Genomic DNA, 26,505 nt, shown 5'->3' with positions numbered 1-26,505 from the left:
TCTTTATTACTCTATCTACGGCATCAGTAGGTAATTCATCACAGACGTAGAAAGAGTAATAAAGGTAGATACAGGAACGTTTGCTTTCTCATTCACACTAAAAAGAGAGCACAGATAAAGTTACTAATGTGATAAACAGGGACGCAGCTAACCTATTTTTTGTCCCTTATCGTGTAACTGGTTTTTTTGAAGAATTCATACAAGGAATGCAACTTTTTGCAAAACAAACGTTTAGAATTCGTGGCGTAATTGTATTTCTCATTAGTTATTTACTTGTTTTCACATAAAAAACGTTTGATACAAATATTGTTGATCGGTTAATACAAATATTGACTACTAAACAATGGACTAATAAATTGCGTGTTATTCATCGTTACGTCGTGCTATCGCTATCTCATACGCGGTTACACAGTACTTCAATCTACCTTTATTACTCTTTCTACGATCGCAGACCATTAATCCGGCTGTGCCACTGACTGTGCATCATCTGTGCATGCCGCAAAACCATAGACTAGAACGAGTAAAAAAAACTGGGCAAGTGCGTACCAACTACCAGAACACGCTGGTAGGGTTCTGTAGCGAGGCTAGATGCTAAAAGCTTGGCGGTAAATTATAACATTTTCTTAAAAGGTAGGTAGTTTTTTCAAAACTGTTTTTGAATCTTTTAATGATTTTATAATAATTCATTGTTTGAAATGTTTACAATGTTACCTGTGGTATTGGTAATATTGTAATATATGGTACAACCAATGGTTTTTTTTTATTTAAAAAAAAGAATACCTATTAGACATGTTAAATCATTGGTTCCTTTCTGAGTACCTATTCCTATTTTACTTTGGAACGGCTGAGCGATTGTCATCAATCATTATTACAATCTCAATTGTTCTGATTGGCTGAATTTGTGCGATTCTTGTTGCAACAATGCATTGTGGCCAATAGTGAGCGAGCGTTAACCAATCAGAGATGATTGCGATCGTGACATTGTAGCTGTCAAACAACCGCGGTAGGGCCACTGAACACCAAAAACTGTCACGTTAAATGTCAGTTGTCATATCATCAAAACCAAAACATTGATGATTGAATTCATAGATCATATTATAATTGATATAATTGAATTCGTCCATTGACCTTTTTAATGACCTCAAGGTTGAACAGTCAATAGAAAATTAAATGCGCATGCGTAAGTAAAATTCCGCCAACAGTGTTTGGCGCGCTGATAATACGAGGTTGCTTGATCACGATGAAATTATATCTCTCATTACCATTAGTCGCTCGTCAGTTATCGTACATTACCCACGTTAGTTACCACCTCGGTGCGTTGCCAATTTCGTTCTGAAATGTCCTGTGATCATCTGATAAACAATAAAGAAATGGCTCGGCAGAACGGTATTGTCCAACCTTTGCTAACAGGTAAGTCATACGTACGATGTACGAACAATAATTATTATTTAGGTTAAAATGTTTTGGAGCGAAATTTAAAAGTGTCAATTTTATATTCTGCCGATTCTGTATAATTATTATAATACTAAGTACATCATTATTAGTTATTAGTGTAAAGTATTAGAGACGTTTATGTACTTACAAAGTTTTTTTATTTTAAGCAGGTAAGTGCATAGAAACTTAACTAAGATGATTTTTCTAATAATTACCATTTTACAGATTTATATCAAATAACTATGGCATATGCATATTGGAAATCGGGGAAAGTCGCTGATACAGCTGTCTTTGATTTATTTTTCCGAACAAATCCATTCCAAGGAGAGTTCACTATTTTCGCTGGACTTGAAGAATGTCTCAAGTTTTTGGAAAATTTTCACTATTCTGACAGTGGTATGTAAAAGCATTTTATACAATTTATACTTAATATTGTTTATAAGAAACTTTTTCTTAAACAGAACTTTTTCAGATATTGCATATTTAGTTCAAACGTTGCCTGCCAATATCGAACCAGAATTTTTTGAATATCTCAAAGACTTGACTTGTAAGGATATCAAATTGAGTGCCATTGAGGAAGGTTCTGTGGCTTTTCCAAGGTAAGCTTTCTTTTTACCTGGAATATCCTTTTGATTTGATGTTCTCTTAGTCAAAAATTACTATCAATAGATTTAAATTGTAACATAATAAAGTCAAACAAAAGCTAACAGCGCACTTAAATTTTGCTCAGACTTAAGATAGAGTTTAAATGTGAAAAACATAATATTTCTGTGTAAAAATCAAAGTACACTCTATAGATCTCAGACTCAGATTCTTATGAGTTAAAATGTTGGTGTAAAACTATTTATACCTCACTTATCTTGTAAATATTATCCTTTGGTGCTGAGTGAGTACATGGATGATGTTATTAATTATTATTATCACTGGAGATTTATATTCATTTGTCAAGGTTCCATATGCACATTTAATAACAATAACTAATATTAATTAACTATCATATTTGTGTATAAAATATAGAAGAAAACATTTTTTAAAGATTAATTTTAATTCAAAATTCACATAGGTAATATCTGAATACTGCAATGCTAAATTCAAGAACTGATGGGCGATTGTGAATGACATTATTCGAATAACTCGATTGTAGAAGTCATTCAAATTATTCGAATAACCTACCAAACCATTCGAATTTGAAGAAAAAAGAAAAATATATAAGAATGTATTGCGCCGTCTCATTCACTCCGATTCGAATTTGATTACTACTAGTTTACAAATTCGAATATACATAACCTCATCTAAAAGTAAACTCTATCTACTAAGAAAAAATACCCAATTTTGTGTGGCAAATTTTATCATTCAACCATCGAACTTAGGGACTTACTATTTTGTATTCGTATATAACCTCATCTAATTTAAAATTAATCTATGTTCTGAGAAAAAATAGCTCAATATATAGAAAAACTAGCGGTTTCATTCGAATTTGCGAACTAGCGGTCGAATGTTTCTACATTCGATTGTTATTATTAGTAGTATCAAACCATTCGATTGTTGGAACTAGTAACAATCGCCAATCAGTGAATTCAAGTTTCACCCACCTTCAGAACTTTTGTGCCTTGTCATTATGTCAATCTCAAACCTGGTAGTTAGTTACAAACCATATTATTTACAAGTCTCTCATTAAATATTTGTCCATGTGGATTATCCCATATACTATATAACTAATAAACAATAACTTTTTGATTTAGTAGGTAGGTAGTAGTAGAAGTAGGTAGTCTATATCCTTCTCCAGAATGCAAGCTATTTCGACCATGTAGATTAAGGTTTTTTTTTAAATTCGGGACTCATAGCGTAAGTTCTTCCCTGGGATGCATGCTACCACCATGAGGATTGAGGAGTACATAACAGTGACGATCTAATTGTTGATGAAACGATAATTAATTAGCTGTGTGTGACATGACGCTTATAATGCAGTCACCGTCCACAACACAATAATCTAGTGGTTTAATAATCTTTTGAATTAAGAATTGAGTAGAGATTAATGCTTAAGAAAAATCGGGTGTGTGTGTATGGCCAGCTTTTGGTCTATATTACTTGTGCATACCCATGGACGTACTTGCATACCTGTTACTTGAATTTTTTTTACAAAAAAAATAAAAACCGACTTCGATACACAAACACTAAAAATTGAAAAATAATTTAATTTATTACCGAATATATTATGTATACAAGAGTTAATATAGTTCCATAATAATACTTTTTGGTGCCGGTGCCAATTAGCTTTAGCTGCGCGAATCGTCTAGACTTCATATTTTTATGAGACTGCACAATGGCACCTCATTGGCACCGACCCCAAAAAATATTATTATGGAACTATATTAACTCTTGTATACATAATATATTCGGTAATAAATCAAATTATTTTTCAATTTTTAGTGTTTGTGTATCGAAGTCGGTTTTTATTTTTTTTGTAAAAAAAATTTATTTCACAATTTTTAGTGGCCCCATGGAATTATGCTATGACTGGTTAAAAATCTACTGTTTACTAAGCTATTACACTGATCGCGAGCAATTTACTCTTATCCGTTGAGGAGTTCCAGTATCTATCTTCGAAGATGTTCATCAGATCTTCACCAAATTTAAATGGGACCAACTTTGAAGTATACCCTTTCAAACAAAAAAAGAATTTTCAAAATCGGTCCAGGCGTCATCGAGTAATCGGGGAACATACATAAAAAATAAAAAAAAAGGTTCCTCCTTTTTTTGAAGTCGGTTAAAAATAAATGAAACTGTCACATACCTGTATATACCTGCCACTCAAAATATACAAATGATAGCAGGTATATATGCTTATAGTAAGTAGTGTATACAATATAAATATAATGCATACAACTACATATATGGGTCGTCGTAGTAGTATTAGATGTGAAGCAGTATTTATAAATTTACATTTGCCCCACTATAATTTCTTAATTGGCTCCTTATTTTATTTTTTTATCCTAATTTTAGACTATAATATGGGCATTCACATGGTTGGCTTATGTTAGCCGTTCTGTAATTCATACAATACATGTTACGTCATTACTACTTTATCGTATTTAAATAGATCGTATATCTGATGAGTTGGATCGCAGTTGAGCAAGATATACATTAGCAATCCAACTAAGATTAGCAAGCCAGACTTTACATTATCACATGTGGGCAATTGCGTGTCTATAGTGAGAAATATATTGAAACAATGCTAGGTTTATGTTTTGCCCGCATATAAAAAATCTGCGGTTATGTCGGAGAATACACAATACACACATGCAATCAAACATTTTTATGTCATTGAAAAGGTTCTTATCATCGGGACTTGTTCTTTTGTTTATCTGTCTAGTTCTCTACACGTAAAGCCATAAAGCAGTAATATGACTGATTGACAGACATGAGAAAACCTTTGGTCTGGGTTACCGGTGGACCTAGAAATATGTGAAATTTAGAAATTGACTAGATGATGACGCGGCTTCGTCCGCGTGGATTTAGGGTTTTAAAAATCGCGTGGCAACTTTTGATGAGTTACTTCGAAATTACAGACAGACACTTTTATATTATTTATTAGTATAAAGATAAGTAGATGATAGGCTAGATAGGTAAATGGAAATAGAGGAGATGCATTAAAAGATTTGAATTTAAGCGGTATATATAAAAAATGTATAACGTAAACGTAAAATCCACGCGGACGAAGTCTTGATAGTTTGAGGGAGAAAAAAACATTGCTGAATATCTATGTACTATATCTACCGAAGAGATCGCTATTTTAGCGATAAGGCCCCGCCTATTGTACATGCTATCTTTGTTATATTTCTAGGTTGTTTAGGTTTTTGTGTACAATAAAGCATATTTTACTTTACTTTTAATTTTACTTACATACATACACACATACATACATATATAGACGGCTAAAAACATGACCCTTAGACTGCTAAAAATAAAGTTCGCACACATTAAATTTAGCTTATATTTCAGAGTTCCGCTGTTGCGAGTTGAAGGCCCGCTCATAATTGCGCAAATACTGGAGACGACCTTATTGACTCTAGTTAACTTCGCAAGGTAAGCGACTATGCCTAGTGTATGACATCACATTAGATTGCATGAAAAATGCCTGTAAATATATGTGCATAACTATTTAATATTATACTACCGATTTGTAACAGATTACAATTCAGTGCGACAATTACGTATATTACGATAATTAAACTTGTTTAAAGGCAAGTCTAAAATTCACTGTGGAATTCAATGCCCATTCACTGCATCAAGAGTTTGCAATTATTGTTCTAGGTTTGTGTTTACATCGTACTTAGGTATAATTTCCTACTTATGATGTACATGCGTTTCTAGAAGCATAGAAAATTAGTGGTTGTCGTGTATTGTATTGCCTATAAGCTCTGTTAAACTCTGTTTGTTGTACTTAGCACTATCTAATTTTATCAGTCAAGCTCTGCTGGGTGAATTGATTACTGCAATTTGCCGGTAATAACTTTTGCATCTACATGTACTTTATTATGAAAACAATATTGAATAAACAAACCAGATATCTACTCGTATGTAGGTAAGTATATTATAATAATAAAATAAAGGAAGTCGTTTTCTTATTTTATTATTATAATATAGGTACGTGGTGGAAGGTGAATGACAGTTCAAGCATATAAAGTTGAGACATTTATTATACAGTCCGACAAGGCTCTTTTGGTGCGTGGTGAAAATCGGAACTAACGTTGCCGTCAAGTGTCCCCTTTGTTTTTGTTTGAATAGTCTAAGCCTTTGTTCTCCAACAGCGCCGCCCCTGTCAATGTCATTCAAGTGCCAAGAGAGCCTTGTCGCACTGTAGATAAGTATAATAGGGAGACTTTAATGGGTTACAATAAATACTTATTATCTTTCTACATAGTATCTCAGGATGAGATCTATAGAGCGCACTCTGACTTTGCTTAGACTTAAGACGGAGTTAAAACGAGAGTTATATCTATCTCTCACATAAATCTGTCTCGTTTTAACTCAATCTTAAGTTTGAGCAAAGTCAAAGTGCGCTCTATAGATCTCAGACTCAGAGTTCAACTAAAATCATCACCACAGAAATTTTATTAAATAATAAATAATAATAATTGTACTCAAATTCAAAATCTACACAATAGAACTTTTCAGTTTGTCTTACTTCGTTCGTTTATTTTTGTGTGTCATAACCGCCATGTTAGATTTATAATGACGTCATAATACGGTATACGTAAAGCTAAATTGAAGCTAACGAACGATATCTTATTTATTCATAAAATAAAAACCGATGAGCAGAGGCTTACATTAATAGCAGATATAATAGGGTACCATAAATAGAAATGTTTTTTTTTCTAAAAGGAGATCGACCAAATCTGTATATATAGAGTTTGGGCTCCTAACATATATTTTTGTGTTTATGTGTGTGTGTGTTAGCCCACTTTCCTTTAAATAAAACTTTTACGAGCCGTGCTTTCGAATCGTCATGCGTGAATCTATCACTGGTTCGGAATACCCTTCCTACTGAGAAGAACTCGACGGTCACTCTTTTCAAAAATTCAATTTACAATGTTATCATATTATGCCATGTACATAATCATATCTAAGTTATTTGCAATCCCGCGTATTGCTGGAGCGTATCAAATGCACGTTCTACCATTTTACATTTAGGTACTTCTACATTTACCTACATAATCTTCGATTTTGCATTTTTCAATGAGCATACTTTGAATAAACGAAGGTAGGTATTATAATTTTATTTACTCACAAAGAAACTGCAGACTACTTTCGGAAAAATCTGTCAAGTGTGAGACGGACTCGCACTCAAAGGGTTCTGAAGTCTGAACCTCTTACAAGAAATAACACTTTTTAATTTTTTTAAACATGGCGGCCATTTTGAAATGTTTATTATTTGTTGTTACTTATAGCAGCAATAGAAATAGGTACATATTCTGTGAAAATTTCAGCTCTACCTTAATAGGTAGAGCTGAAATCTTCACAGGTTCATGAGATACAGCCCGCTGGGAGAGAGAGTCTTAGTAATAGAGTCCCGTTGGCACCCTTCGGGTACGGAACCCTAAAAAGGATATTCAGACTTCTGGATGTTTTTATAAATAATTTACGTTTCAGTTTAATGGCTACAAATGCAGCTCGATATAGAATGGTAGCGGGAAAGAACATCTCTTTACTTGAGTTTGGACTAAGAAGAGCGCAAGGGCCAGACGGTGGTCTTTCCGCATCTAAATATGCTTATATTGGTAAGATATTCTAATTTTACTTCAATCGTATACTAGTTCTCATACTAATAATAGTTTTTTTTTAAAGAATATTAGCCATGTTAAATGACTAATATTCCTCTTTCCTCTCCAACTAAGCGTGAAGCTTGTGCTAGGAGTAGGTACGACAATAGTGCAACGGGCGGGGTTGTATAACGTTGTATAAAGTTTTTAAAACGGTTGCATAATACGTAATTAATATGTAGATTTTCAAACACTAATTTGAATAAACTCATTTCTTAAAATCCGAAACCATAAAATCTGGTAATAATAATATTTCACATTGAAGATGTATGTGAATAAAGTATGTACCTATGTCACTTATTTTAATTTCATACTCAGGATTTTCAGATGTGAGCGTAGATAAATTAAGTATTTATATTATTATTAAACGTACGTATTCAGGCGGCGCAGACCGTGGCGTGTGGAAGTCCCTACAAGAGAACTATGTCCAGCAGTGGACGTCTATCGGTTGATTATGATGATTATAAACGTGCAAATGTATAAAGCTAAACCGCTGATCCAATCTTGATTTAAAATCATCCATACAGCGTGCATGCTAGAGACGGAAATAGGCTATAACTTTTATTACGGAAAAATATAACATTGCCAGAAATTCTACGCGTTTCCACAGATATAATATTATGTAGCTTGCATGCTAGAAGCTGACAATGGCGTCGATTCTCATGTCTTTCTCTAAACTTAATTTAGAATATCTGTATCATTTTCTTTTTACCCGACTACGGCAAAGCCAAAAGGAAGGGTTATGATTTTGCCAGTCTGTGTATGTATGTATAGGTTTGTATTTATATGTGTGTTCCACTGTAGCGGCTAAACTAGTGAGGCGATTTTAATGAATGAGGTGTCAATTGATTCGTTGTTATGGCCCGGGTGACTTAGGCTACATTTTATATGAACATAATTGATCTGGCGGATATTACATCCAAAAAAGTAGGGGTCTCCAAAATTTGTTTTTGCTATTGTATCGAGTGGGATGTCAAATGAAAGAGGAAAAAAAATACTGATTTCATAAATATAATATACTATTAAAATATACCAAGCGACAGAAACATAATTTTACTATATTTCAGCGTTTATTAAGAGGATCGTAGTCGGGTTAGTTTTGAACTTTTTATTAATACTTACTGCTTAGGACGGAAAATTTATTTTTAAACTTTTAAAATTTTAACTTAAAATAATTTTAGTGTTTTCTCTATTCAAACGAAATTCAAACACGGAACGCACGACTGGCATTTAAAGTCAGGAGGTTTGACAGTTTTAAATTAAATACGTTTGTCTCTCCTTTTCTTATTACATTGGTAAGAAGAAGATTCGTGAATTCTCTAAAATTTGTATCAGAATCAGTACCATTGGCTAACTTATATCCCGGTAGAGTGCTCGTAGCTTGCTCCTTTACAAAGCTCCTGCTGAATAGAAATTCGCGGACGGCGTTGCAGGAGAAAACTAGGGTTATATAAACTGTAGCTTCGTCAACAAAAATTATGGTTTTCCTTGTAAGTAAAACATGAGTTAAGCATTAAAATATAAACGAAACATTGTGTAATTCGTTTATGGTATTGAATTACGTATACCTAATTACCTACAGAAACCCAATATATACCTAGGCACCTATGTATAGTCTACGACAGGTCGAAATGGAAATCGGGGTATGAGGCGGGGGGACGCCCCGCACACCTACACGTCACCCGCACCGGGTTAGCCTGGGAGCTGTGCGGGTGTTCCCTCCACATTTGCTATCTCGACGTGTCGCGTACTATATTGTATAGTACGCGGCAGAAAATACTGTACATCGGCCATTAGAATGACATTTTGGCTTTGTAGAGCGTTGTCTTTGTCACTCAAACCTATCTCACGTTTTGTCGGTCTCAATGAAAGAGACAATGCTCTACAAATCTGCTATCTCCTTCTAAAGATCGATGTACATTACTTTCTGCCGCGTAGGTACTGTATGTAATTTTTGGTTAGGTATGCGTATACTCATTTAAAAGCATAAGTTACTATTAGTTTTGATTAGACAATGCTCAGTAGTATGTAGACTCTAGTGGTGTTAGCCAAAGTACAAACTTTCACCCTTTTAATTGTTAAATAAGGACTGGGGAATACCGAAACTGATTTTTATTAATTATACTTTGACATTTTACATGACTTTTATAGAAAAACTTGTTCCATGCAGTGCACATTTTGACTTGAACTGACTAAATGACTCAAATTTTTCAAAATCAATCAATATCCCCTGGTAACTTTTTGGAACTGGAATAAAATGTGTCCTTTCATCCAAATCGGTTCAGTTGAAGGAGCAATGAATATCCAAACCTAAAGTTTTTTTTCATTAATCAAAATGCCAGTGCCACATTTTGCAACCAATTTTGAATAGTTAATATATGTCTTATAAAAAAAAAGGTAAAAGCCACTGACTGTTTATATACTTTAAAAAGCTGTGATATTTAAAGTATCCGCCGCCTTCCAATCGGAGGTCGGGGGTTCGATCCCAGGCACGCACCTCTAACTTTTCGGAGTTATGTGCGTTTTAAGTTATTAAATATCACTTTCTTTAACGACGAAGGAAAACATTGTGAGGAAACCTGCTTGCCTGAAAGTTCTCCATAATGTTCTTAATGGTGTGTGAAGTCTACCAATCCGCACATGGCCAGCGTGGTAGACTATGGCCAAACCCATCTCACTCTGAGAGGAGACCCGTGCTCTGTAGTGAGCCGGCGATGGATTGATCATGATGATGATGATGATGATGATGATGATGATGATGTCTTATAAAAAGAATTCCTATTTAACGACTTTGTTGTTGAGTATGAAATAATGATCAAAATGTAACAAAGGCGTCTGTCTACTCTATTATTGATTATATTAGCGTAATCCTGCAGCTTATTGCCGTGATACCCAACCGCTCGGTACCAGGCACGGTGGGGGTCGTATATAACACGCTCGACGCCATTGAGTCACAAGGAACCCCGAATAACAAATAAGTTTCTTTAATTTGGTGGTATCATGCAAGCACCTTGACATTGAATACTTCACCCGTTACTCAGGGGTAAATGAAATTTCTAACTTCTTGGGTAGCTTTTTGTTGATTGATAGCTTGAGGCATTCTGATATTTAGGTATCTACCAGGTAGGAATCTATGGGTGCTTTCTATTTGAACTGCCAACAATATTTTTAGTTATGTATGTACAACAAAAAAACTTCGGCCACGTGCGAGCCAGACTCCCGTACCGAGGGTTTAGTGTCTTGAAAAGATACGTATATTATTTATTTGGTTAAATATTTCGAGGCACGACCTCAAAAACAAAACATAGATTTAACAACATGATACAACTTAACAATTAATTAAAAGAATTGTAAATTGTACGATTATATGCGATTATATACTGTATAATAACGCGGCTGTTCATTAGCTGCACTGTGAGCAGTTAGCTGTCAAAATCATTTGTTAAGTAGGTTTTTAAGGCTATGTAAGGATTTTTTAAAGAAACCCACAGGTACCAAGATAGTTTTACTGCGTGTCTTGGAAAATAAACGGGCTTACCACATTATATTTGCAGGTGGGTTCGACGGTACGAGCAATGTTCTGGCCGGGAAGATGTTCAACATACCCGTCAAAGGGACTCACGCACACTCGTTCGTGACGTCATACAGCACGCTCGACGACCTACATACAATCATACTCAGACACGCAGAGACACAAAAACCTTGCAACCTCGTGGAACTGGCCGTAGAGTGGCGCCGGCGCCTCTCGACCGTCATTGACGTGTCGCCGGAAGAGGCGAGCGACGGCGAGCTGGCCGCCCTGATATCCTACGCGCAAGCCTTCCCCTCGGGGTTCTTAGCGCTAGTCGACACGTACGATGTGAAGAGGTATAACTTTCAAGGCTTACCATCACGCCACCGCCAGCATACGAATGGGCATTCCGGCTACAATAGCAACTGTGGATCCAATGGTCGTAGAGTCCGAAACTCGACTATACGTAGTACGTGTGGACATAGCACGGTCGAACGCACACTGAGGTAAACATGCAAGACCGCTATTGACATTTGGTGTCTGATATAAACTTATTATTGTTTTGCATCGCTCGTTTGTGGTTCATTTGTAATGTGGATATTCGCTGAATATTAACCTGGCGATAGTCCAGACGATCACTTTCATACATTCATCTCGGGAAAGGGAGTGCATTGCCGATTCACACTTAGGTTGGGTATTAACAATGCGAGTGAGCACATGTAACCTAATATGGTGCCTGGCGGTACCGCTCTTACCCAGTAGTTTCGAGACATTCCTAAGCTTTGGCAGTGAAGCGCGCGTGGACGGCGTTTCACTAAGCGATCGAATGTACATATAACAGTACACGTCCGTCAAGGACTCTACATTTTGCTTCAGTGTGACGTATTGTCCTAGAACATTTAAGACCTATAATAGGGACAATTATAATCATTGGGCACAGTTGCATTGTATAGGGATTGCACACATTCACAGTTCCTACGTTTAATATAATTGCATGAATTTCATTACACAGCATAAATAGTGTCATAGTTTTACCTTTTTCAATCCCCTATAGTCTACGGCGGCGCACGCTATGCAAGGACAGGCTATCTACGTAAAATCTTAGCCGCGTTCGCCAAACAATAACAAATGTGTTTAGCGTCGCATCGCGTCGTCATTTTCGGAGCAAATTGGTATCGTAGCAAAAATATTCGCCAAAATATTTAACGTTGCATGTAGCGTTCAACATAATTAATTAATTACATACACAATAGAACATACTTAAGTAATTGATGTGGATGCGGCTTTAATAAATAAAATACGTAGATAGCATGTTAACGCGTCGCTTTTGGTGATATTCTATTTCTAATACTAAGTCAAACTATTAAATACTATAGCGTATGCATAATGCTGTAAAAGTAGCGAGAAATTGTGACAATTTCTACTCGCTTCGCTACTTTTACTAATTGTGTACCTGTAGGTACTTGTACTATGCATTCGTTACGGGAACAATAAGTTTTTGAAAGATCCTGTGGGAACTAATGATTTAAAGCTTAAATTTCGTGGTTTAACGACATATTTTAATGTACATAACGGGTATATACCACGAATAATTTGATGCTTTTGTCGATATTTCAACCCAATTGCACGGGTCGTAGTCAAGACTGCGGTGTTACGAGAGATAAAGTTCGACCTGTCACGGGCAGTAGCGAACTACCCTCTTTCTTGTTCTTTTCGCTGGAACTTGACGAGCTGCCCGGCAAAATACACTCACAACGTCACTATTAACTTTCGATGTCGTACGATTGTATAATTCTACCACTGGATTCCACATACCTACTTGCTAGTTTAAAGCACGATTGTAATTCTGGTGTTTGCGAATTTCAATCGCTTCGGAAGACAAGACAACACAGCATCCAATATAATGATATTATGAGTAGTGATGGACGTGATTCTTAATTATTCAATGATTTGATTGGTGGAACCTAAATATGCATTCCTATAATGATTTTGAATACCATCCATATTCACAGTCATTACTACGAATGCATAGTGTTAGGTAATTTAAAATTATGAGACCAAATGTGCTAAATGTTTACCGCCTGCGCAGGTAAGTACAAAGCGCAACGACAGTGACAACTTGTCAAACTGACGTTAACTGTGCGCACATCTTTCTTTTAGTATGGACAGATGATGGACGGCCAAGTGATGGAAAACCTGTGTGATTTGAAAATCCTGTACTATAGCTGGGCCATTACGAACGTGCGAACTGGATCATACATAATTTTTATCAGACCTTTTGCTCGTACTTCAGTAGCATCATGTTCCAGTTCCATAAGGCCTGTAGGCCTGTATAGGTGTTGTGTGTAACAGTAAAAATAATAATTTGTCGATAGTCGATGACACGTTATACAGAGGAAACAATACAAAATTAGCTACCGGCTACCTGCGTCTGAACGGCTTCCCTTAATGGATAACAACTTCTGCGGCATTCTCACAACCATATGATCGTAATGATTTATGACCCAGTTCGCACGTTCATAATGGCCAAAGTATAGATGATAAGTGAAAGCCTTCATACAGTTCTTACTATTACTTGCTTGAAGAAACTACATAGTGATGCCACACGATGCGTTGCGGCGGCGGTGCGGCGCCTGAGCGGTGCCGCTACGACTTCGTACATATAAATTACAGTACCATGCCACAAGATGCGTTGTCACATCGCATTGTGCGGCGCCGCACCGCACGCACAAACAGACTGGATACCAGTAAAACGGGGTGGGGGGCATCATGCGGTGCGACGCCATACTCTCTGTCGGAGCGGTAACGCAGTGCTCGTGTGACACCCAATAGTAGAATTCATTGCGGTACGGCGCCGCAACGCACCGGAAACGCATCGTGCGGCCTCACTCTAAGAAGCGCTGCCGCTTCGCTTTCTGTGGCACTTTCTTAAGCACAAGTTTGCACATCTCGACTACGTTGGTAGATTTGAGTCTTGAGTCGTATTACCTTACATTTAATACCTACTAACGATTTATATTTTGCTAAGTTTCCGCTTGGGGTGCTTATTAGATGTAGATGCATGGACGAGCTCGTTCGTTAAAACAAGGCAGGATTTGTTGATTTTGTCCACTTTAGTAATAAGTAGGTAAATTGTAGTATGAAAAATTAAAACGTCATATTTTTTTGTAATAGTATTTACATCTATCAGCACTCCGAGCACTATTAAGATTAGCATGTCGGTGACGCGACCTTGAAGTTTTCACTTCAAAATCGTGTATTCTTCCTTCTATACAAAATACTGTCAATTTACAGCTAAGCATTTCTCGACAGGAGTGGTCTATTGAACTTTTGCGCGGTAGCCCTTGCGTTGAACGATTGTGGATACAAGGCGGTGGGGATCCGAATAGACAGTGGTGACCTAGCGTACTTGTCCGTACTAGTTCGAGACACCTTCCACCAGGTCGCGGAGCAGTTCCAAGTGCCCTGGTTCAGCAACCTAACCATTGTCGCCTCCAATGATATCAACGAAGAGACCATACTTAGTTTACACGAACAAGGCCATGCTATTGACTGCTTTGGAATTGGAACTCATTTGGGTAAGAATTTTTGTTTTTTCTAACTTTTGTCAGGAGATAGTTGCGATTTCGCCCGCACAGTATCGCTATAAAATCAAATGTAGCAAAATTTTACCTGGTAGAAATAATATATTACGTGTACTTACTGTTTTGACTACGTACCAGTTGAGTTAATTTAACTTGTTTATAACTTAAAATGTCATCTGGCGGTAACCTTAAGGAGATATCTAGTGAAAATCATAACTTTCTGCGTCGTTATCCTAATGACTGGATGTACATGCCCTCCTTCCATTAATTACGTAATGGCAGGTACGGAATAATATAATTAGACCTACTTACGCAAACTAGAACCAATCCACACAATGTTATAGTTTTGAGAAAAAGCACTTTTTGTCTAAACTGTGTGCAGCAAAAATTGTTTATTATTTTTAACATATTGTGTTTAAAAATAATAAACTAATAAAAAAAAAAAAAAATTTAAAAATAGGTCTCGTTTGAGTTCATGATTTTCTCTACATCTCTTTATTGTACCGGAAATCTAACGGCACTGATTACTTATAATTTATACTAGCTTATGCTCGCGTCTTCGTCCGCGTGGACTACACAGATTTCAAACCCCTATTTCATCCCCTTAGGGGTCGAATTTTCAAAAATCCTTTAGCGGATGCCTACGTCATAATAGCTATCTGCATGCCAAATTTCAGCCAGATCCGTCCAGTAGTTCAGTCAGTCAGTCACCTTTTCCTTTTATATATTTAGATTAATTTTCCTTCCCTATTCGCGTAAAGTACCTTTCCGAGAAACCTTGAGCCAGACATTATGAGCAATATTATGAGTTCACAAGGTGTGATGTAAGTGATATAACTAGAGGCAATTTATATTATTTGCTATATGTATATTATATATATTTGCATGCTATAAAATAAATACGATATCGATATCGTAATGTTATACTATGTTGATACCAAGATTAGTTCATAAATATAATCTGCTTCCGGCTATATGTATATTAGACTGTAATATAAAAGTAGACATGATTATTATTATTAAAAATGATTTTATTAAATAAAAATATACATTAATTTATCTTAGAGTAATACTTTTTGGGGTGGGTCCGGCGCACGTTTAAATCGATCTAATGCTAACTTAGAAACCGCAATTTTTTAAGAAAATCTGACAAACCATAGACGTAGATTTTTGTTTCTAGAACGTGGCCACATAAATTTTGAGTTTGATTGGTTAATATTCAAAATATAAAGAGGAAATTACGTTTGTATGGAAGCGCTGGGGAGCGTGCTAGGTATAAGTATAGATTGTTAAGGCTACACGTATTTGGTCGACGTAAGCCTGACTAGTTTCGAACCCATCAGGGGTCGTTTTTCATAGGGTTCGAAACTATTCTGACTTACGTCGACTAAATACGTGAACAACCTATACCTACTTATAAAGAAAACCGCTCATGATAGTCTAGTGCTAGGTATGATGGCACCCCAGACTATAAAAAACACAGCGGTCTACAATTTGATATAGCTATCATATTTCCAACTTGAAGGAAACAAGTTATAAATTACGCCAAACTTCTTGAATCCTCTAACTTAATTGTTTGCGCAGGTACAATAAACACAGAGCCCTTTACCCTGCCCCGTAACGATCACGTGGGACGAGCGCGGACTATTGGAGTGTATTTTCTGCTCTCCTTCCCTTGATTTTCCTGCTGATAACTGTTTAATGCTACTCGTCGTCAGTTCCGAGCAATCAAGAAGTTTGGCATTTAGTTTTAACCGCCGCCGCGCCGTCCTGTCCGACGACGTATCATAATCGTTGTCTATGACGCAAACATATTATGTCGATGGATTAATAATACGTCGACAGCTAGATACACTGTCATGCGGTAGTATAACTTTGTTTAGGATTTAGATAACTATGCACACATTTAATCGAAATAGTTATCATTGACATAGTAATATTATTATCTTATCAGATGGAAGCCAAAATAAAACTATATATCTCTATTAACAAAGGCCTATAAATGATGCAGCAAATATTTTTACTGCCAAATCATTACACACTTCCACAGTTTTAATACAAATTCGCAATCTGCGATTGTGATTGTATTTGCTTATAAATTCTTATCTTCTTAATGGATTTCATTGCAATTCACACCTTTATTTAGATTATGTAACGAGGATTTATTTAGATAGGTTGTCTAATATCTAACACATTCACATTTAGTAACCCTAATGAGTCAGTCGAAACTTATCCTATCCTTTCGAAAGCTTGCGAAAGCGAAAGATGAAAATATGTCCAAACCATAGATTAATTATTGGTTTCGCTACGGTCCAAACAAAAAGAAGTAGAACTAAATGATTTTTTCCGGCTGATATTCCTCAAACGGTTGACCAGATTTTCATACATTATAAGAGGCCACTTTCGAATAAAAGAAACGCATTCAAATAGGTGCATCCGTTTGAGCGGTACGATGTCACAGACAGACACACAGATACACACGTTAAACCTATAATACCCCTCTACTTGCGTGGGGGGCCAAAAACAGCTCTCGCGTATTTATTTATTTATTATCAAATCAAAATACATACAAATCAAAAATCTTAAACTAAAAACACCGAAAAAACCACAGAGGTTTGTCCTCAGTGCCTAGCTGCAACGATTAGGGACCTATTAACTAATTATTTAAAGAAATAATCTACATTAGGTATAGAACGCGAAGAATCAAGTAAGTATGTAACATATAATCGTGAGTATAGGTTTATTAGGTGAATAGGATTAGCACTAATATAAATATAGCAGCTGCCATCTAGTTAATACTTAACGACAGGTTAATACTTGAGATAACTGAAAAGCTTTGGGGGTCCACTCCTCAATAGAGGGCGCTAACTATACAAAATAAACAAATTTCAAATTTTATCATAATGTCATGTTTTTAGAATCTAAAACGTACTTAAATTTACGGAAAATAATATCAATAAATTAATTAAACTAAAAAGTACAGAATCGTAATCTTATTTTTATTGCAGCAGATAAAACATTCGTTTTACGATTTTAAACAGCTGCTATCTAGTTAATTTATACTTGAGATAACTGAAAAGCTTTTGGGAGTCCGCTCCTCAATAGAGGGCGCTAACTATTCAAATAAACAAATTTCAAATTTTATCATAATGTTATTTATTTAGAATCTAAAACGTACTTAAGTTTACGGAAAATAATATCAATAAATTAATTAAATTGAAAAAGTACAGAATCATAATCTTATTTTGATTGCAACAGATAAAACATTCATATGTTTTTACGAATTTAAATCGCGCGCGGTTTTCAAAACAGGTCTGATATAAATTTCTCTCTTGTGATTGGACAGAAGCTCTGCTTATTAGGTCCGCAATTTGACGCACACATTGACAGATTTCTAGGAGAAATGTGAGACACACAAAGACGTTGTCTTGTGTAATTATACTAAACCGTAAGCATTTCGAGACGCAGCTTTTCGTCCGATGTCGACTGCGTGATCCCGATACTAATTATGATAATACCAATTACCAATTAGATATAAAAAAATGTTTTTTTTTTTTTTAAAGGCTTTCATAATATGATTTTGTAGATCCCAAATGGTAGGGTAAGCAGTGCCTATATGCCTCTATGGCCTGCACGCCACTGGACACAAAAGACTCAGCCGTCTAGCTAAAAAATATTCTTTTAATTTATACTTGAATGTTTTTAATATCTATTTTTTAATCAGCGTTGGAGGTAGTTCATTTATAAATTGCGGAACCAAGTGACCAGCTTATAAGCGCGTCTACGCTCGAACGAGATGCATGCGAAGCCAAGCTTATACACGAAAAAAAATCTATGACTGTGATCATGCTGACATATTGTGTCAATTCATGTTTTTTCGATTACAGTGACTTGCCAACGCCAACCAGCTTTAGGATGTGTATATAAACTCGTGGAAATCAACGGACAGCCCAGAATTAAGCTGAGTCAGGATGTAGGCAAAGTCACAATTCCCGGCCATAAAGAGGTAAGAATAGAGGTAGACACTGATCCTGATTCTGACCACAGGTAAATTTTAGAGTATTCGCTATACCAGTACTAATGTAATACTGAAAGGACGGGTTTAAATTTAACTAAAACAGTCAAACTTCTTGACTTTAGTTGCCAGTCGCGAGCCTATTGTTTTTTATGCCGTGCTCTAAAGTTTAGAGTCTTTAAATGTAAAATTCATGTTCTGTCCTGTTTTAGCAAAATTAAAAAGAAAAAGATGCAGATACTCTAAATTTAGTATAGAGAATCTGTGCCATTGTCCATAAAGACCACACATTTTGTGGAGCTCTATCTTCACTCGTGCGTTTTGTTGTTTTGACTCATAATGCTCATAACCGAATATTATACGCCATGTAATATTATGAAAACTCCCTTATAAAAACGTGTTTTAATTTTTCTTATATAATCGTGATGATGATTATGTCAAGAATAGATTTTTTTAGGAATTATTAAATACAGGGTCTACCAAAATACATAAAATCCACGTCCGCTGTTAGTTTTAAGCTTGCTTACCATTTTAAATTATCGATTTTACTAAAAAAGTGCATCAAATTACGTCAAATGTTTATGACGTCACACCTGTGTATTTCATACAAGCTCCCTTACAAAGCGAGCGATGATGATGATTTGACTTGTAGTCATCATCCCTATTGGTACGTGAATTCACGTAAGTTATAATTTTATTCATCTGCAAATGATATGAACTGTTGTGAGAGTTTTCTCAAAAATAATAAAATAATATTTGTACCAAACAAACAAACGAACAAACTAATTAACAGAGAGACAAGAAAGCAAATTAACATTGCATTGTCATCCAGTTGCTATATGTGTAAAATTTCAACTTTCTGTCTCATCGGTAAGTTTGTTTAAAAATCGATAGCAAACTTTCTGTCGAACATACAAACAAACCGACCGACAATAAAGCTAGTTAGTAAAACGTGATAATAAAATAGGTTTTGTCTGACCTTTTCTTATTGCATTTAAAAAAAAATGAGAACAGGTAACTACTCTGAAATTTTGCTGGCATCGATACCAGAATCAGCACCAATATTTTGAGTTTGACTTTAAAGCAATAATTTGTTCCAGGCGTACAGGTTGTTCGGTGCGGATGGGCACGCACTGATCGATCTGCTCCAACGTTCGTCGGAGCCTGCACCAGAGGTGGGCCAGAAGGTTCTGTGCCGGCATCCTTTCCAGGAGTCCAAGCGGGCTTATGTCATACCCAGCAAAGTAGAACATCTTTATAAGGTAACTAGCTAATGGTTCTAATTTTTTTTTTCAGCGTCAAATCGCGGTGCGCATTCGCATCGCGGTTATGAGTTTAAGCTCTAGAATTTTAGCTAAAGACTTCTTTGCTTGCACAAATCAACACTTTGAAAAATTAAAAGAGCCGTGTCTCTTAGTGGTCGTATTGTTCATAGATAAAGGTAGTGTCTGCAATAAGTGCCTTTATAACACTGGTAACTATGACCTTCCGCTGTCTTCGGTCGTCGGCTTTTCTCATTGCGGTTATAAGTGGAAGGCCAGTTACTTGACCCCAAACCAGCGGCTAGGTGATCTGTTCCGTAATTTTTGAGACTTATGTAAATACTTTGTTGCATGTACATGATCCGCACATGGCCAGCGTGGTAGACTATGGCCAAAACCCTTCTCACTCTGAGAGGAGACCCGTACTCTGTAGTGAGCCGACGATGGATGATGATGATGATGATGTACATGATGATTCTGGTTCCATCTTGTCTAGACTATAAGTTTAAGCCGTATGTAGTATATTGAAATTAAAATGATAGTAAATGTAATAGTAGAATGAAATTGTAATCAGTAAAACATCTGTTTTCGTTTAATTCCAGGTATACTGGAAGGAAGGTCGAATATGTACTCGTCCTAAGCCATTAGTGGAGGTCCGGGAGAGAGTGCAGGCATCGCTACTTACTCTGCGACAGGATATTAAGAGAAATCTGAACCCCACTCCTTACAAGGTTGGTATTACATCATAGTAGTATTAAATGATGAGTGGTGATAGTGGGGTGATATTCGGGTCCGGGATTCGATTCCGGGCACACATCTCTGGGCATTTTAACGGTGAAGGAAAACATCGTGAGGAAACATGCATGCTTGAGAGAATTCCATAATACTTACTCAAAGTTTTGTGAAGTTTGCCAATCCGCTTTTGGTCAGCGTGGTAGGCCTAAAGCCTCCTTACTCATTCTGAGAGGAGACCCGTTCTCAGTAGTGAGCCGTCGGTGGGTTGATGATGAGGGTTAAATGACGAGATGGTGATAGCCTAGTGGTTAAGACGTCTATCTCCATTGGAGAGGTTCTGGGGTCGATTCGGCGCATTCGATTTTAAGTTTTCAGACTTGTGTGAGTTTTAGGCAATTAGATATCGCTCACTGGCTTTAACGGTGAAGTTGTTAGCGAGTGACAGAGATGAAAGCATGTACAGTACGCGGCAGAAAACAATGTGCATCGACCTTAAGAAAAAGATAGCGGTTTTGTAGAACATTGTCTTTGTTGTTGAGCCCGACAAAACGTCACATAGGTATGAGTGACAGAGACAACGCTCTACAAAGCCGGAATCGCATTCTTAAGGTCGATGTACAATATTTTCTGCCGCGTTGGTACTGTATTGTGTTTGTTTCCTATTATCGAGTGCCCAAAGTAATGATACAGAATATTTTTAAGTACCTAATTGAATATTCTTTATTAGAAAATAAAGTATATGTACTTTTATTTACATTCAGGTGGCCGTCAGCGATGATTTGTACACATTTATTCATGAGTTGTGGCTACAAAACGCGCCTATTGGTGAACTATCATGAAAATCGTGAACAAAATGTTCCCGGCTATAAATTGGTGGTGCATTCACTTACTAAGCCATATTATCCTATGGGAGTTAATACAGGCTTAATCCAGGAATATAAATTATATTAAATATACACAAAAAAATTTAACACCTTATGCGTGAACGTAATTTAATCATTGAATTATGTCTTTGAATTTAATTTTGTCCTTGCTACTATCACCTAGTGATGTAACGAGTACTAACTGAATATTCAAAATTCGACTACATTTTAAGTCATTTAAATTATGAATTTTCAATGTTTCTCTAATTAGTAATTAATTATATTAAGTACTCATTTGGATCACTAGTTTCAAAACTATAGTAACTGTACGTTAGGTTTCAAATAAGTACAAAAATCATGGAATATTTCTACAAGTTTTCTATTGAAACTAGATTTTTGCTTTACCTAAGCTTTACAAAATTATTCTACAAATGCATTACTGTTATTAAAAAATCTTGGTTCATCATAAACATCATATGGAAATAGTGTGTAACTTGGGGCCCGACAAAAATTCTCTGATCTCTGGGGTCTTCGTTTGAAATGTAATAATTCACGTGTTTGTAATAATTATATTATGTATGTGAAAACCTTTGCATATTCATTAATACCACATGAAATTGGTATACCAAAAATTCCAATGATTACTAAAAAAGTGTAAGTTGCAAAAAATTAAAAAGGAGCATAATAATATTATGTAGATTGCATTTAGGCGTCTCTTAGTTGGTTAAGAGCGTGATTAAAATATTATACCAGTAACAAAATAACATTAGGTATAAGTTAGTGTGGCCCTAAGGGTGTTTGTGCACTCATCCGTAAAATTACGGTTTCCGTAAAAGAGCGTGTTTAAAATATACCACTATACCAGTTAAACAAAATAACATTAGGTATAAGTTAGTGTGGCTCCAAAAGCGTTGGTGCACTAATCAGTAAAATCACGGATTCCGTAAAAATACGAATCGAATGAGTACGTATTTGTCTGACAGCCACTTCGAAACATCACGGATACCAACCGAATACGGAAGAGTTCACAAACGCCCATACTTGTAATTTACGCCGGAAAACCGGTCTAACGAACTGCTCTAGTTAAGCACGGTATATTATTAATTATTATGAAATATATTTTGGGTAAAAAAATATTGCAGAATTTAGATAGTCTTTGAAAATTTTCATACGAAAAATATTATTTAACTTTTTGATTTCGCGCGAAGAGTCAGCTAAAATTAAAACTGTGATAGAATATCCAAACGAAATTGTCTAGGAAAACAATTACTAGTCAAAATTATTTATTAACTTTGGCGTTTTGAACGTTATTATTGCATTCCTTTGCATATTTAACTCTTAGTAGTTTAAACCTTTGTGGTCTAAAAGTTTAAAATATGTAAGTAACGGCATCGCAACAGGTTTGTTTAAGAGCAGCGCACCGCTTTCACCGCATCTAAGTGTTTCAGAAGTGTGAAGAATTGAGTTCTTTAAAAATCTAACCAAAGAAACAAGTGCTCTTTTTTATTAAATTACGGCACTCTATGTAATCTTTATCTAATCAGTGATATTATTATATTTATAACACAGAAGTATCATTGATTATACTAGAAATTCATCCAGTTCATTATCTACTTAAGTATTTCATAATTTCCATCATCTACTACTAAATTATTGCACCACGCTTAGAAGTAATAGTAATTCCGTTTATTTAAGACTTAATAGATTTTAATTTTTTTATATAATATTTTGTGGGTTGTTTTATAATGGTCAGGATAGTGTTGTTTATTTTGTAACAAGAATCAAATGTAAAATGGGTTAATTTAATCTTAGTATAAGCCATATTAAGGGCCTAAGTTATTTTCTACGTTAGAGTAAGTAGTTAGTAATAAATTACATTTATTTTAGTAATAACATAGATAATAGTTTTAAAATTATAATGATTCAAAGACAGATTATTCTATTCTACACGATTGAGGTCATATAATATATTGTAGAATATCTATTGAACGAAATATCTCTAAACATTAGACAATATAACAAAATAAAGACTTCCAGATAGTTTTCATAAGGGAAATATCTGCAAATCATTACAATTTGTGATAATTGAAAGATGAATTATTTAAAATCAAGTTTAAAATGAAAGAAAATATATACATATAATACTTATGTAATATAATATATAACTACAGAACCATAAATACCGGTAGTTGACAGTACCTATGCATTTTAATGTAACAATACAATTGCTCTGTTGACAGTGTGGCTAAATCTGTTGCACACAATATCTAAGCTAAACTAAATATATTGGTATCCTTTTCGGTAAAAGGGATAGCACTAAAAGTCCTGTCAATTTTGTTTAATTAGAGACTGTGTAAAACAGTCACAATAAAAGACAACGCATATTGTCCATTGATGAAGTGAGTTTTCGCCACTTCGTTTATTAAAAAAAAAATAGTTTGTCATGTTTGAGCATGTAAAATGTGTGGTTTAGCATTTACACCAACATACAACAATAAGTAAGGTAAAATATTTTAAATAGGGGCGGGTAATAATAACGTTTAACATTGCAAAACATTGTAGTCCAATCTGTATAGTTGGCGTATGATTGTGCAGTGTGCGTAAAGTGTAAACTGTAAAGTGTACGCAGGAAGGAAACAGATCTCAGTAGCGCTTGTATCCTTGGCTGAATTTTCTCAGACCGACATATTGCAACTCCAGTTTGGACTTGAGTAGTTAAATTTGGAGTCAAAAAGTAGTAGTTTTGCGAACACTGTACGTCTTTATGAATAAGGGTTTGTATATCAGGCGGTTACAGTTATGTTACGGTTACCATTAAACTTTGAACGCCAATAAAAGCAAAATACGTTGCACAAGTCAAGATTTGTTAACTTTGAACAATACCTTTACCTATCCTTAGTTATGGAGGTATAAATACTGATTTGTGCACAGTTCAACCCACTTTAGCCAAAGTTTAATGGTAACTGTAACGTTTACATATCAGGCGTTAGTACCTATTTGTTTTATAATAATAATTAGACAACAAATCATTTTTTAGCGATAGTTACACCACTTACACCAACATTTTTACCTTCTTCGCAAACATTTTTGGAAAAATATTAATTTGATGAATCTACACTAATTGTACTGCATAGAGAATTATTAGGCTATTTTTAGTAGGTTATATAGAGTTTACTATATTGTGCACAAAAACTTTATAAATAACGTGTATATATTTTAAAATTATAATAAGAAATAATAAACTGCGGTTGAAGTAAGTAATTGTTGCTGTAGTAATTGAAAGTAAGAATGCATTAAGTACAGTAATCCCTATTATTATTTTGAGGCATCTGCCACATCTGTAATAATTATTATGTACAAGTTTTAAGTAATAAATATAATTTAGGTATACCATCACCATCTAAGCATAATATTGGCTCGGATGGTTACTGAAAATAAAATTATGATTGATTTTTTTTTCAATTTCTTGCTTTTGTGCAATAGGTACATCAAGAAATTAGGATGTTATTTGTAGTAGGTACCTATTGGATAAATTATTTTTGTAATAAGGACTAATAAAACTACAAAAAATATTGTGTTAGATTCATAAGATGATGTATCTATTAAATTGATAGTTTGATATCTTATCACAATATTAAATCTCTCAAATTATAATCGTGTGGTATTTTTGTACGGTACACATACAATACAAATATTAGTTAGAAATCCAAAAAATATTGTGCTTTAAATTTAAATGTAGAGTTATCTATTTATTGTACAGAAATAATGAATTTTACAGATTAAACTACAGCTGCAAACTAGCCTCTATAATATGATAAGTAAATTTTGTGTGCCTTCAATGCAATATAATATTTTGCACTTTTTAAACTTAGTTAAGAAAGCTGTACAACAATTTAAATTGCCTTCACAAAACTGAAATAAATAATTTACATATAAATATATTGTGTTTATGTATAATTTTCCTATATTTATATAACTTAATTTACCTTGACATGAACATGAAGCTGACAAGAAAAATATTTAAAAAACTGACTTCCAAACCACTACAAAGTAAAAAATAACTATTTTTTCCACACGTTATGTATGTTGAAGTCGGGCGAGTTTTACGCTTTGATTTCTAGTTTCTGTTATTATGCTCGCCCGACTTCATAGATACGATACGTATACACATGTAGAAACAATAGGTATTTTTTACTTTGTAGTGGTTTGGAAGTTGGTTTTTTAAATATTTTTTTGATATCAAGTTCAGTACCTTCCAGCATCAGGATTGAAGAGTTGGGACTTGGAATTCAATAAAAAGGTTGCTCGGTATTTACAATGTTATTTCACCAGGAACAGTTCGTGAATCTCTATGGTTTAGGAGTGCTGTACCCTGCATCATGTTTGAGGAGTTCGGACTTGGAGTGTAATCATGAAGCCGTTGCTTGATACCTAAAATATCAGTTCACCATCAGAAATTCCCGAATTCCCACGGGTTAGGAGTTCAGTACCTTGCAGCATCAGGATTAAAGAGTTGGGATCTGGAGTTCAATGGTGTAGTCCATGCTTGATACCTAAGTCCTAAAATAATATTGCACCATCTGCAGTTCCTGAATCACTATAGTTTAGGAGTGCTGTACTCTACATCATCAGGGTTGAGGAGTTGAAACTTGGAGTCCAAGCATAAAGTCGTTGCTTGGTACCTTCAACATTAATTCACTATGTACACTTCCTGAATCTTGATAACTTGAGCGGGCAGCAACCCTGCAGCATCAGGATGCTGCAGGGTTACCTAACCT

The 26,505-nt window shown here is 35.2% G+C and overlaps 1 protein-coding gene across 2 annotated transcripts; it reads left to right on the top strand.

Annotated features, from left to right (window-relative positions):
- Positions 1-1,064: 1,064 nt before the first annotated feature.
- Naprt (nicotinate phosphoribosyltransferase) lies at positions 1,065-25,664 on the top strand. Of its 2 annotated transcripts, none has more exons than XM_034981872.2 (11): positions 1,065-1,410; positions 1,660-1,830; positions 1,907-2,033; positions 5,437-5,520; positions 7,588-7,715; positions 11,312-11,774; positions 14,581-14,846; positions 18,740-18,858; positions 19,968-20,129; positions 20,732-20,860; positions 21,626-25,664. In XM_034981872.2, the coding sequence occupies exons 1-11, from the start codon at positions 1,338-1,340 to the stop codon at positions 21,701-21,703; spliced, it is 1,800 nt and encodes a 599-aa protein (XP_034837763.1). In that variant the 5' UTR covers positions 1,065-1,337; the 3' UTR covers positions 21,704-25,664. The 2 variants fall into 2 exon arrangements, with proteins under 2 accessions (XP_034837763.1, XP_034837771.1); XM_034981880.2 differs by having other exon boundaries at positions 1,067-1,410; positions 11,312-11,624.
- Positions 25,665-26,505: the final 841 nt, after the last annotated feature.

Source organism: Maniola hyperantus, chromosome 2 (genome assembly GCF_902806685.2).
Source record: "Maniola hyperantus chromosome 2, iAphHyp1.2, whole genome shotgun sequence".
In the NCBI taxonomy this organism is placed as follows: Eukaryota; Metazoa; Arthropoda; class Insecta; order Lepidoptera; family Nymphalidae; genus Maniola; species Maniola hyperantus.
The sequence above is the reverse complement of the archived record's forward strand: the minus strand, read 5'-3'. Positions and strand labels throughout refer to the sequence as shown.